This window comes from Typopeltis vanoorti, chromosome 14 (genome assembly GCF_054136105.1).
Source record: "Typopeltis vanoorti isolate ZY-2024b chromosome 14, IOZ_Tvanoo_1.0, whole genome shotgun sequence".
Taxonomy (NCBI): domain Eukaryota; kingdom Metazoa; phylum Arthropoda; class Arachnida; order Uropygi; family Thelyphonidae; genus Typopeltis; species Typopeltis vanoorti.
The window spans coordinates 85,071,114-85,085,939 of NC_143562.1; the positions used below are offsets into that span (position 1 = coordinate 85,071,114).

Below are 14,826 nucleotides of genomic sequence, written 5' to 3' on the forward strand. Positions count from 1 at the left end.
ATTTCTCATCTGTAACATTATACAAATCCTAAATCCATCCAATCTTAGAATACTGTTTCATATTGGGATAGTGCAAAAATCTCCCTAAAAAATACTTGATACTCAAAAGAAAGATTTCGGTATTGCGAACATGTTTATTAAGATAAATAAAGATTATCAAATCCGAGAAAGCAAAATCAATACATACGTTAACGCATTTGGTTGATAAACAGTTAGACTGCCATAACAACATCTAATGGACTATTTTGAGTAATTTCTCATTTCTTGTGTTTAAACTTTTAGTTACCTTTAACTCCTGAAGATGTATGTCAAATGACATACGAAACTTGTCATATTTTACAATACCAAAATCTTTCTTTCAAACTGCTAAACCACAGAAACCTACGCCTACAATATTTGATACCATCCAGGAGGGTACTGCGCTTAACACACGATCCCTCCTCACTCATCTAAGTCAACACTTTCTCATAAATATTCCGCTTCTGCCTCACATCTTTTCTAGAAGTATTTAATAGACATAGCTCCAAATTAGTCACCATCATTCATCCTAGCATGTAAAACCACAAATAAAAACACACAAATTGTGTGTTTTTATTTGTGTACACACTCTGTTAACACAGACAGCTAGTTAACAGAGTGTACACATAGCTCCAAATGTACCAACCTTCACAACTTTTTTTTTCATTCCATCTACCTCTGTACTTGGAAACAGCCATTTTTCATGCAGTTTGTCCCAGATTACAATCTTCGGCTGTTCAAAGAAAACATCAATAGATTTCTTCTATCTCTTGTCCACATCACTGATGTGCTACAGATTTTGCAAACTTTTGTTTGTGTATGAGATTCTCTCTATCACACACAACATATAAATTAAATATATTTTATACCAACCTAGAGGCCCCCCCCCCAAAAAAAAATTACACAGAGAAAGGCAAAAATCTTGCAAAACACGTACAAAGAAGTTGGAAACTCATCCAGTTCCCAAAAATACTATAAATTAACTGGCTGGTTTCTATCATTTGGCATTACTATTGTGAAATTCCCCTCCTATCACTTAACATACACACAAAAAACCATTTTCACTAAAAAGGATCTGACATTGCAGTATCATTGGCAAAGTGATCTGCACAAGACAATAGTGAAGATAAGTTACTCTGAAGGATAGTGCCTCTGTGTCAAGACTGAAAGAGCAGCATGCTCTTAGGCTGAAAAAAGCCTTGGATTCAAATCTCATCCCAATGTAATGCATAAATATTTACAAGGGCTTTTTCACAGCTAAAGGCCAATTTTCTACACAGGTGGCAAGGTTACTCAAGAATCTCAGTGCCTTCCACAATGCAGTTAGCTGGTCTGAAAACAATATGCAATTAAGAAATAATAAATGCAATGAATTATAAATGACATTTTCACTTATGCTAAAAAACTTTTCAAACTATCTTCATAATATCAACAAATCAAAATTATTACCTGAGGTATATGAATGAGAACCATATGCAGATGCTTTCTGATACTGTGTATTAGTTGTGGCACCATGTGCATTTGTTGCAGGAGGAACCTAGGCAAATAAAGAATTAAGAAGCAAAATCATTAGGGTCAGAGACAAAATGATTGACTACTATAAGTACACTTTCTGAGTTTTAAAGTTACATAGGAATTTCTCACACAATATTATTATTTGTCCAAAATACAGCTTTGATCTCTATCACTTAATTCTGAGCAAATTACCAATACTCTATCCAAGGTAGTAATACTACAGGTTTAATATTGTTCTTGGGTGGGTTGACATTAAAAGAAACCATTTACTCAAAAGTTGAGTAATACAAAGTGATTCCACCTTTGAGTGATTACCATTATTACATTATTGAAGCCAAGCACAAACATAATGAAGAAGTTTGAACTGTAATAACTATCAGAGATAAATTAAAGGTCTGATATCCTTCGTTGTTTTCCTGGGTTAAATAATATTTGAGGATGATCGCTAGTACTTCCCACTAATGTTTATTTAATAAACCTGCACTGCTTGCATCTAAGGCTGCAGTTAATGTATTGAGTTACTACCATTTATTCATTCATTTTTATTATTAATGTCAGTCTAACCCACAAAAGGTTGGTAACCTACAGTGCATTTAACAGAATGGGCAGGCTAAAGTTAAATAATCTGGGAATCCAGATTATTTTTTTAGTATCTGAAGCAGACTTAAAAAAACCAACTAACTGAAATAAATATGGATCTGTTAAACTCCTCAAAGTGTGGGAAGCAAAAATTCTCAGGCATTCCAATTTACATTTCAGCTTCTTACTAGTCTCCATCCCCAGAGGCCATTCGTAATTAGTTTTAAGTTCCATTCTACTTTGTGGTGCTTGTATGACAGTTACAATTTATATCATGCTCCTGAAGATGTGTCTGTGATAGAAATGAAATACAAAAAGCATTGAACTGTTGGTTAATTCATTCCTTTTACTACTTTCATTCCATTAACATGAATTGGAGAACTCCACTCTTAGAATGTGAAAAAACATGAACTTTTTCTAAGCCATTTCAATAAGCAAATTGCGTCTCAAAGTGGGTAATAAAATTCATTTTCCATCTAGACTTTAACAAATACCTATATCACAGAAGAATTCAAATCCAAAGATAATTGGTGGGTTGGAGAACAGAGATACGATATCCATTCAGTTCATTATTATATATATCAGATGTTATATTTTCAATTTCTGAGATGAGCAAGTACTGTTTAGATTTAAATACTATTTATTACTGTATGTGTCACATTTGTAGTAGGATAGTTCACTGTTGCGGCTACTAAACTGTAATCACTGGTGTAATAACCATTTTTCTATTGCTAAGCTTTAAAAAATAAATAATTAAATAAAAATGCACCAAATGTGTGGTGAACACTGCTTGATGGTTTTCCTGATGAACTAACTTTCATGTCTATAATAAGCTTCATCCTAAAGTTTAAAATAGACATATACCAGTCTACCATAACAGAATACTTAGGAATGTTTTCCATTCTACATACACTTTTGGACACCAAAATGATTGTCACATTCAGATATGCACACACCCACAACATATACCTCTCTTCCTTGCCATAATTATGCAACTTTGATATATAAGAAAATTGTTACAAAATTTTAAATAATTAAAGCAATCATCTGTTAATTTTGATTTTCTCTCTTTTATCCAGTAAATACCACTTTCAGAAAATTGAATAATATATAGAAATCATGTTAAAATAGATACATAACATATAGAATATGCATATATGCATTTCCTTGTAAAAAACAGGAAGCTGAATTAATTAGCTTTCACACCAATGCACCAAATATGTGGTGTTTGTATAAAGAATTAAAAATATTTTGCCCTGATGTATAAGAAACAATGAATTACATAAATGGACTGACAAAATGTATCACCAGTAAAATAAAAAGAAAAAAAAATGCAGAAGGAAATCGATTAGAAAAGTACAAAGAATGGAATGGAGGGGAAAGAGATTCCAAGATTGACATGGATCCTGGAATGAAAAAGAGTAAAGCCTAAACTAACTTGGCAGGTGGAGAGAAGTTGATCTTAGCCTTATGTGACATGGGGCATGAAGAGGATCAGTAAGTGAGAAAGTAATTTTATCAACATAATAAGGACAACAGACACACAGAGAAAGAGAGACAGCAAAATATACATGATATCCCAGAGGAACATGCCACACTTTGATGATTTACAGCAATAAATAAATAAATAAAATTCATAAACGAGAGTCCATTTACTGATGGTTGCAAAGATACAATTATTTTCTGATTTCAACAGTAATGGCAGAAAACCTAACCATGCACATACTCTGACCTAGTTATATATTCAAGTTCTTGAAGCATTCTTGTAGAATGCAAAAAGTATTTCAACCCATGAGTTATCAGGTGAAATGTTGATGATTATGTTTAACTGTTTGCTTTTACTGAAAACACACTTGTTAAGTTTACAAATGAGGAATACATTGCCAGCCACTTCATTAAAATTTTTTGCAACAGTACTGCAATAGCTACTGCTGGGAAATGCCAACAATGACTTCCTGATTGATATATGTACTGCTAACTGTAGATACCTGGATCATATTTGTTGTGTTTGAACATGACGTTCACCACCAAGAATAATGCTTCCTGATTGATATGTGTACTGCTAACTGTAGATACCTGGATCATATTTGTTATGTTTGAACATGACGTTCACCACCAAGTATAATGCAGTCTTGAAACAGTAGTTGGATATAATATAAATTGAAAGCCAAACAGCTATTTTATTCGAAGCAAAGGTGGAGCTTGCTCCACCTTTGCTTTGAGTTGCCTTGGTGTTGTACTACCAAGTAGTCATTTACACTTGGATTCGCACTCTTCTGCTTCAGTATATATGAAACTCATAGATTCGTAGTTCTCGATCTTAGAGTTTTGCTTACTGGCAGTTGAACAACAAGGGATTTGTATCCCCTTAATTATGGATATAATATAATAATGCCTTGGAGTTCCTAAAATATGACTACTGAAAGTGCTAAGTAAAGAGCATGCAAAGATATTGAGAACAACTCATGTTTCATGAAAATATGTACGAAGGTGGACTGAAAAGTTCTTGGCCTCGACCATAGATGGCAACGCTACTGGCAAGATTTTTTTTTTTCTAAGTTGGTACATCTGTCATAAGCATCCAAGTGAAATTGCAAATTTCTATAAAGTAGTTTGTTTTATACAACTGTCTGAAGCAAAAGTGTTGTCTGTATCCCTTGAAATGGATAAAATTGAGTATCGTGTGGTTATAAAATTGTTTGTAAAAGAAGGTTTAAAGCCAAAAGAAATTGATAAAAGTTTATTGGCACTCTTCTCCTTCATTTTCGACAATTAAGAAATGGGCTCTGAGTTTAAACGTGGCCATACCAGCCTTGAAGATAATCCATGCGAAGGGTGTCCAAAAAGTGTAACAACGCCAGAAATCACTGATCTAGTGCACAATATGGTATTAGACGATCGGCGAGTCAAAGTGCACGAAATTGCTGAGACTATAGGCATTTCAAAAGAACATGTAAGATATATTTTGCATGAAGAATTGCAAATGAAAAAGTTTTGTGCATGATGGGTGTCGTGCTTGCTCACAGCAGACCAAAAATGCACTTGTATGAAAATCTCTGAACAGTGCTTGGAGCGTTTTAACAATAATAAAACTGATTTTGTGCATCGATTTATTACTATGGATGAGACTTGGATTCACCATTACACACCAGAATCCAAACAGCAGTCAAAACAGTGCACAGAAGCTGGTTGTTCAATACCAAAGAAGACAAAGTCGATTCCATGTAGGAAAGGTCATGGCATCAGTGTTTTAGGATGCAAAAGGTTTTTTGTTTATTAATTATCTTGAAAGGGTAAAACAATAACCGGGGAATATTATTCTGATCTTTTAACCAGACTAGACAAATAAATTCGTGAGAAAAGACCTGGTTTGCAGAAGAAAAAAATCATCTTTCATCAGGACAATGCACCCACAAAGGTGTTTTGGCAATGGGAAAATTAAGGAATCTGCACTATAAATTGTTGGAACATCCACCCTATTCCGCAGATTTGGCTCCTTCTAACTTCTATCTCTTTCCAAAACAGAAACTCTTCCTCGCTGGTCAGCACTTTTTCTTTGAATCAAGAGGCGATTGCACTGTAGAGGGGTATTTTGCAGATCTTACTGAGAACCACTACAGGGACCGGATAATGGTACTGGAGCATCACTGAAATAAATGTATTAGTCTTAAGAGAGATTATGTTGAAAAATAAAGATAATTTTGAAATTATAAATTCGTTTTCTCATTGTTAGGCTGAGAACTTTTCAGACCACCCTCGTATGTCCATACATGTTTCCATCCTTCATAATCAATCTACTTTCTTCTATGTAGCAACTAAAGATTTCAAGTAAGTATTATAATATTGCAACTGACATTTTCCAAATTAGAGTTTTAACATGATATTAATTCAAAATCACTTAAGGAATTAACTGCTGAAGTTGCAGATTCTTTGTTAGCATCTTGTATATAATGATTCGATAACATGAAGTGCATGTGTAGGGAAACTCATTATTTTTCTCTACCTTTTTTAATTAAAATTAGTTTTACAGAAGAATTGAAAGATTTTCTTCCGAATTTCATTACATAAGCAGAAAGACAACTACCAATAAAATTTGATAAACAGAATGAGGAAAGACACCAAGAAGAAAAATAACTAATTCTTTCATTAGTTATTTTTGAAGTACTGGAATGATACAGTTGAATATCATTGCAGAGAATGCATAGTAATAGTAGTAGAAGTTTTTCCACTTGATTAGAAATTAAACCTGCCAAGAAATTATATTCTTGTTTAATTCTTTATCCAAGTGTAAGCAAATAAAGCTTGTGCATGAAGTATCTTCATGACCAGGCTACTTGTATAGAGATTGGTGACTTCATATCAAATGCCTTGGTACCCAAAATGCAGAGCACACTTCCTTTCAAAAGTGTCTATTGCTATGCATGATGGGAAGGTTCACTACCCAGACGAGAAGAGATACCAAGGCTAAATTAATAGTAGTTACCCTTCCCATAATGAATTCCATCACAGCATAACTCCCATTATGCATCTGAATTTTCGAAATCTGTTTTTCACTTTCATTATTATTATAAAGTTCCTGAGACTTAAAGAAATCACATTTGTGTTTACAGATAAGGTCTTGCCAATTCAAAGTAACTTAAAAATTTCAAACCTATATTACAATATTCATATCAATTATCTTCTCTCAAGCTCAGTAATTGATATGAATTACTGAGAATCTTCTCTCAAGCTCAGTAATTCATATCAATTACTGAGCTTGAGAGAAGATTCTCAGGTTCAGCATATACAGCATCTAACTCCGTTCTACATCAGAAAAACAATTGAGATCCCAATCCTGCATGCAGAGGAAGCCTAACGTATCTGCACTAGCAAGGAATACCTAACATTAGATGATTTTTATAGACTTAGATTTATCTATGTTTGAACTACATTATCTGCCAATTGTCCAGACACACATGCTATTTGAAGTATGGAACATTAAAGGTTTGTTAATAACAGAAAACCGTGTACAGATAATAGGAAGCAGTATTTCATCGTAGCAGTTGAATACAGGTGGTATGGTAACACGACCTGAACTCAGCGCCTTTGAGAGTGGTGTCATCATTGGCTGTCACATTAGTGGCATGTCCATACATGCCATTGCAACTCAACTGGAGCATCCAAAATCAATGGTTAGTGATGTGCAACAAATGGAGATGTTCTGGAATTACTAGTGCAGGAAAACACCCAGGGTGGCTGCCAAAAATGACTGAAGGACAGGAGGATGTTAAAACAGGTGGAAACGCAAAAACCAGCTACAATCAGTATGCACTATTTGTGATGAGTTCCAGAGCACCAGTAACACCATGGTGAGCACTAATACTGTATGACAAGATATCTATTTACTGAGTTTCCAGCAGCACACAAGCAAAATATCACAACAGCAAACAAGGTGGCTAGTCTGGCCTAGTGCAAAGAGCATGTAAAGTAGTAGGACTGTTCATAGCCTATTCGAACTGGTGTCTACCCATTGTCATTCAAAAGAAGTCAAGGTGGAGGTAATTTTCGAGTGGCCTAATAACATCCATCCTTTTCCAAACCTAGGCATAATCCACACCTTTAAGAACTAGATCTCAATTCTAAATATGAAGATAAATTTGAGGAAAAAGTAAAAACCCTTCTCCATTCTTCTACATTTAATGGATATCCCCCACCCAAAAAAATAAATATCATTAAGATATTACATCTACACAAAACTCCTCACCAAAATCAGAATATCCAGAGGAATTAGATTTTCATCCCACAGAAGGATAATTTGAAAGAAGTGAAGAAAGTGCTAGCACCACTGTTTAATCTACACATATATTTGCTGCAAACTAGGTCTAAAAAATTGACATAAGCAGATAACATAGATATAGTGATACAATTAATATCACAGTAATCCCCCTTATCATGGTTTCAGCTACTCATGGTAAACACCAGTCTGAAAATATTAAATGGAAAATTCCAGAAATAAACAATCCACAAGTCTTGAACTCGCACTATTCTAAGTAGCATGATGAGATCGCATCACCCCACCCGGGACGTGAATCATCCCTTTGTCCAGTGTATCCATGCTACCTGCCTGTTAGTCACTTGGTAGCCTTTGATTATCGGATCAACTATCACAGTTTTCAGTGCTTGTGTTCAAGTAACCCTTATTTTACTTAATATAATGGCCGCAAGGCATGAGAGTGGTGATGCTGGTAATTCTGATATGCTGAAGTGAAGCCATAAAGTGCTTCCTTTTAAGTGAAAATTCTCAACTTTAAAAATGTATGCTGAGGTTACTAAAATTTCATTCAGATTCAGATAACTTTCATTACAGTATGTTGTTATAATTGTTCTACATTATTATTAGTTATTGTAGTTAATCTCTTAACCCTCAAGGGGTGTACAGGATATGATAGTACTACATGAAAAGTTTACATCATTACTAACTTCCTATTTACAATTTTACTCCAAATCAGTCTGTTACTTGTCAAGACTCCAACATTATCAGATCTTATATTTCTATCATCTAAGGCACTTTGTACCGTATCAATCCACCTATATCTTGGTCTTCCTCTGGGTCGTTTTCCTTCCATTCCTGGATGCTGACAATGTCAAGTTCTTTCCTAATATCCTCGTTTTTAATCTGATATTGCCATTGATGCCATCTGTTCACGCCTCTAATCTTTCTCAGGATTCTCATAGTTGCTTTCTCTAGTCTTCGGTCAAGTGTTTTACTTCTGACCCAGCTCTCAGATACATAAATTAAAAGTGGTTTGAACACTGTCTTGTATACAGCTAATTTAGGGTTCCGACTAATTTCTCTCTTATTCCATACGAATATATTCAATTGACTTACTACCATACCAGCTTTGTTGATTCTGTTGTCTATTTCCATATTTAATTTACTATCTTCAATAAAAATTGTGCCTAAGTAGCTAAAATGTTTTACTTGTTTCGCAGGTTCTGCTTTCACAACGCAGTTGACATTTCAATGGTTCTGCCTATTTTCATTGTCTTTGTCTTTTAATTGTTGACCTTCATACCATATCCATTACAACAGTTATTCAATTCAGTCAGGGAATCTTGCAGACTTGTAGTAGATTTATTTAGAAGAATAACATCGTCCGCATAAAGCAAAGAGCTGACATTAACATCTCCAATTTTGATATCATGTTTAATACCACTTTCCTTCATAACGTGATCCATATAGATAATTAATAACAGAGGAGATAATGTACATCCTTGTCTCACACCAGATTTAACATTAAACCATCTTCCTGTACTTCCTTCAATTCTAACTGCTGACTTACAACTCAAATAAAGACTAACTTGATATAATGCCCCATTGACACCATATAACTGTAGCGTATTGAATAGCTTCTCTCTTGGCACCTTGTCATATGCCTTTTCCAGATCGACAAAACTTAAATACAGATCTTTGTTATATTCCAATGATTTCTCAACTATTTGTTGTAAAGTGAAGATCTGATCCTGACAGCCTCTATTTGGCCTGAATCCAGCTTGTTCTTCACCAAGCTTTTCTTCCACAATTTTTCTCAACCGTTTCTCAAGTATGCTTGCATAAATCTTATCAGGGACACTCAGTAGGGAAATACCTCTGTAATTCTCACATTCAGTTTTATTTTCCTTTTTATATATGGGTACTATGAGAGCTCTACTCCAATCATCAGGAATTTGTCCCTCTGTCCAGGCCTTCTGAACTATGCAGTGCAGCCATTGTGAGACTTTATGCCACCATACTTTAGTATTTCTGGTTGAATATCATCTACTCCTGCTGCCTTTCCACATTTCAAGCCTTCGATGGCTTTTTCTACTTCAAGTATGGATATGTATTCCTGACTGTATGCCTGTTGAGTGTTTCTTATCACTGTGCTATCACTGCTTGTTTCATTTATCAATTTTTTGAAGTAATTACTCCATACTTCAAGGATATCTTTTTCTTCCATTTTCATGTCACCTTTATCATCTCTAACTCCTTTTACGGCACTCTATCCTCCATTTCTAAGCTTCTTCAACTTCAAACAAGAATATTTTGCCACCTTCTTGATATTTATTTTCTATGTCCTTGCCAAAGTCCTCACATGACTTTTGTTTAGCTAGTTTTACACAGTGTTTCGCTTTCTTACATTTGTCTCTATATTCTCTAAGAGTACATGCTGACTTATTTGCCAGGAACTTTTGATATGCTTTCTTCTTTTCCTTCACTGCCTCTTTAGCTTCTTGTGTTCACCATGGAGTTCTGATTTTTCTATACTTGCAGACAATCTCACCACATGCCTCTCTAGCTGAATCAATAAATAAATATGATTATGTTAAACTTCCCAAGATTTGGAAAACTAATTCTTAGGGCTTGTTGGATAGCCTTACTCCCACATAGGACTTGAGCCTTAAAACAGGTCTTAACTTCTTCCACTGACTATTCTGTGCTTTTGCATATGCTATTACAATTTTGGGTCTGCGACAGAGAAAATATAGGAATGATTAAACCCTTTTTTCAATCACTTCTCAGTGCTGTCTTCATTCCATTAAATTAATTATCAGGGAAGTGATCATCATTTAGTTTTGAGTGCAATAAAACTGACTATTATATTGAAAAGAAAGATGTGTATGAAAGGTGTGCAATTATTCCATACTCCTTGAAGTATGGAGTAATTACTTTGAAAAATTGCTAAATGAAACAACCAGTGATAGCACAGTGGTAAAAAAACACTCAACAGGCATAAAGTCAGGAATACATATCCATACTTGAAGTAGAAAAAGCCATCAAAGGCTTGAAATGTGAAAAGGGAGCAGGAATAGATGATATTTGACCAGAAATGCTGAAGTATGATTGTATAAAGTCTCACAATAGCTGCATAGTTCAGAAGGCCTAGACAGAGGGACGAATGTAAAAATTATTAAAAGGAATCAGAGTGAGACAATTTCGGGGATGAACTGCAGATAGACTCAAATACATCAATATTATTCAAGAAAAAGATGCAAGATTCTGAAAACAAGAACATGGACATGTGGTGAGGTTGATAGAAAGAAATAGAACTCCAAAGTAGACTCAGAACGTTAAAGAGGCAGTGAAAGAAGAGAAGAAACCATACTGAAAGTTCTTGGCAAATAAGTCAACATGTGCTCTGAGAGAATACAGAGAAAATTATAAGAAAGTGAAATAATGTGTAAAAATAGCTAAACAAAACCCAAAGACTTTGAAAAATTAATATTAGGAAGGTGGCAATACAGTGTAGAAAACATTCACGAGGAATGCGATCGGGAATACATATCAATATTTGAAGTACAGTACTTGTACATTTCTACATTTCAAAAACCCCGAAATGTAGAAATGTTTTTGACCTGAGATTCTCAAATATGTAGATATAAAAATCTTATAGTGCTACCACCACATCATTCAGACGGCCCGGTCATAGAGTTAAATTCCATGTTGTTGATGAAGGACCTCCCAGTGCCATCTATAAAAAGAAAAGAAAGAAAATATATACAAGCACACCTGAGAAAAGGCTAAGAAAAATTGTGGAAGAGAAAACTGGAAAAGAACAAACTGGGTTCGAGCCAATAGTCAGATTTTGTTTAAGATATTTGAGAAATCATGGAAATATAACAAAGATCTGTATGAAGTTTTGTAAATCTGGAAAATGTATATAGTAATGTTACTGGAGAAAGGCTCTTTGAAATCTTGCAATTATATGGCATAAATTTTATATTATATCAATCAATATGTAGGCTATATTTAAGTTGTAAGTTAATAGTTTGAACTGAAGGAAGTACAGGAAGATGGTGTGATGTTAAATCAGGAGTGAGACAAGAATACACATTATCTCTGCAATCATCTACTGCATATGGATTATATATGAAGGAAAGCAGCATCGAGGAATGGCATCAGTTTTTTTCTGATACCAAAACTGGGGATATTCAACTCGGCTCTTTACTTTATGCAGATATATACTGATGAATCTAGCACAAGTCTGCAGGATTATGTAACAAAATTGAATAACAGCTGTAATAAATTCAGTATGAAAACCAGCAATAAAAAAACAAAAACCACGAAGGCAGGAACATAGAAAACATCAACTGCATCCTGAATAGAAAACCTGCAGAACAAATAAACAACTCAGCTATTTAGGCAAAATTATTGAAGATGCATAGAAAATATAGAAAGAAATAACACAATGAGGAGAGATGGTATAGTGGGGAACAGTTTAATAAATGTATATGGAATATAAGCTATATACAAGGCAGTGTTCAAACCAAGTTTAGCTTATAGATCTTAAGATTTGAGTTAGAAATAAAACATAAGATTCTATGATGTGATATTGCTATCTTCAAGTCAAATGAGAAATCATACACAAATGCTGCTCTCTTGAACTACAACTCCCCCCCACACACACAAATGATGCATTTTCATGTGTGCAGCTACTTAAGAAAAATAGAGAAAAATTTCACATATTTCAATAAATTTTCAAGGATATCAGCAGTGTGAAATATTCAAACTTTCATCAAGAAAAATAACTGTGAGAAAAATGAAAAAGAATCTTGGCTTAAATGGATTCATTTGATGAAGCCAAGTTGAATTATAATAGTATAAAGAATAAATATTTGTGATTTATATATGAGAACTCAAAGTGAAAATTCATTTTTTGGTTATTAATTATTTATAAATTATTTTATAATTTTAAGAGGTAACAAGTTGAAAATAAACTGGCTGAAAACTAATAAAGTTTATTACTGGAATAAATATAAACTGTTTTGCTATTAGTTCATTGAGGTGAATTGCAGCGATGTTTGTATGCCATTCTGGTAGATGCAATATCTTTCACAGATAATCAATTATCTATATTTAGTTCCTGTAACTCCCTGAGGATACATGTCAGGAATCTGATAATGATAAGCTTTAATCAATTTACTGATATGTACCCCCAAAAACCCCCATTATAACATGAACACCTATTGGTGTTCAGGTTATAATGACAGCACTACATGATTAAGTTTACACTATTATTAATTGTTTATCAACAATTTTCCTCCAAATCAGTCTATTACTTGTGAGCACTCCAATTCTGTCATATCTAACATTTCGTGCTTCTCAGGCACTTCTGATTGAATCCACCTAGACCTTGGTCTTCCTCTGAGTTTCTTTTCTGGCATCTTAGCATCAAAACACCTGTTTTGCTAACCTTTCCACACCCATCCTATTTAAGTGGCCATACCACCTTAGATAAGCTCTGTTGACACATTATTGAATGCTAATAATGTCAAGTTCCTTTCCAATATCTTCATTTTTAATGAGTTTTTGGTATTTCAATAATAGTCATGACAGATTAACCTGGTATTTTGAATTTTATATATTTTGCTATAATTCCATATTAGCTGGTATGCATAAAAAAAATCCTTCTCAGTACATTCAAATTATATTATGCTAATTTTTGATCACCTGTACCCTCAAATGTAGGTGATGGTAGCATCAGGAATAAACAGTGTTTCTGTCAACAGACAAACATACTGTGTTTACCAGTCTTATGTTTTTAAAAATTCATCTTTCAAGAATAACAGCTGCTTTTGAGATTCTGCTGAATAATTTGTGGGAATGTTTTTATCTACATATTCAATGAAAATACTGTGTGTGCATGCAGGTTCTGAAAGAAATACACACAAAAAAGGCAGCACATCTATAACAACTAAAAGTAGTTGCTGTTTATTATTTTGACTTAATATGGTCAATTGTATTTCATAAGAAAATTCTGTTATCATGTAACAAACAAATATTTCAACCTGAAGTAACAGAAAACTGTAATACAAACTTCAATTTGTATTACAAAACAAGTAATTTGGGTGTTAAAATTTGATAAGTTATTTGTAGTTAATGCTGTAAATATTAGACAAAAAAAAATTTTCTCAAGTATAAGCATAATCATTAGTAAAGTAATTATATTTCATCAATATTGTAAAATTAATGTCTCCATTGCATTTATTAATTACATAAAACTACAGTAGTTCCAGGATGGTTGGTTAATATACAGTTCATTGGTGTAAGGATAGAAAAGGTTATACTGTGCCAAATCAAAGGTTAGCACTACACAAGGTATTAATAAATATAATAAATTTAGTTTAATCCTTTATCCAAGTGTGAGCAAACAAAGTTTGCGCCTGAAAGTATCTTCAGGACTGGGTTAAGGTGGTACACACCAGGGCAACTCATTGCAAAGGTGGAGCAAGCTACCAACACTCCTATCCTAGTATCTCCTATAATGCAAAACACATCTCCTTGCGGATATGTCTATTGTTATGCATTAAGGGAAGGGCCACTACCCAGACCGGTTTCGACCTTTATTGAGGTCTCTTCAGTGGGAGCCAGGCCCAAGTCGAGATATCAGGCAGAAGCATTAGCAGGTCATCTCCACCTATAGGAATTGCCAATTGGTGTGCCACCCTTTTTTAATAAATTACTCTGGATTTAGAGAAAGATGTTGAAAGTTTATTTTCCACTTGGTTAGAGTATAATAAATTTAGTTTAATCCTTTATCCAAGTGTGAGCAAACAAAGTTTGTGCCTGAAAGTATCTTCAGGACTGGGTTAAGGTGGTACACACCAGGGCAACTCATTGTGTTTTGCATTATAGGAGATACTAGGATAGGAGTGTTGGTAGCTTGCTCCACCTTTGCAATGAGTTGCCCTGGT

The 14,826-nt window shown here is 34.1% G+C and overlaps 1 protein-coding gene across 5 annotated transcripts in view; it reads right to left on the minus strand.

Annotated features, from left to right (window-relative positions):
• lig (ubiquitin-associated protein-like lingerer) overlaps positions 1–14,826 on the minus strand; it is a 465,599-nt gene that overhangs the window by 63,070 nt on the left and 387,703 nt on the right. For all 5 annotated transcript variants that reach the window (XM_090403755.1, XM_090403757.1, XM_090403754.1 and 2 more), the window contains one exon: positions 1,468–1,555. In XM_090403755.1, the coding sequence (XP_090259881.1) occupies positions 1,468–1,555 (88 nt within the window). The remainder of the gene's footprint in view (positions 1–1,467; positions 1,556–14,826) is intronic.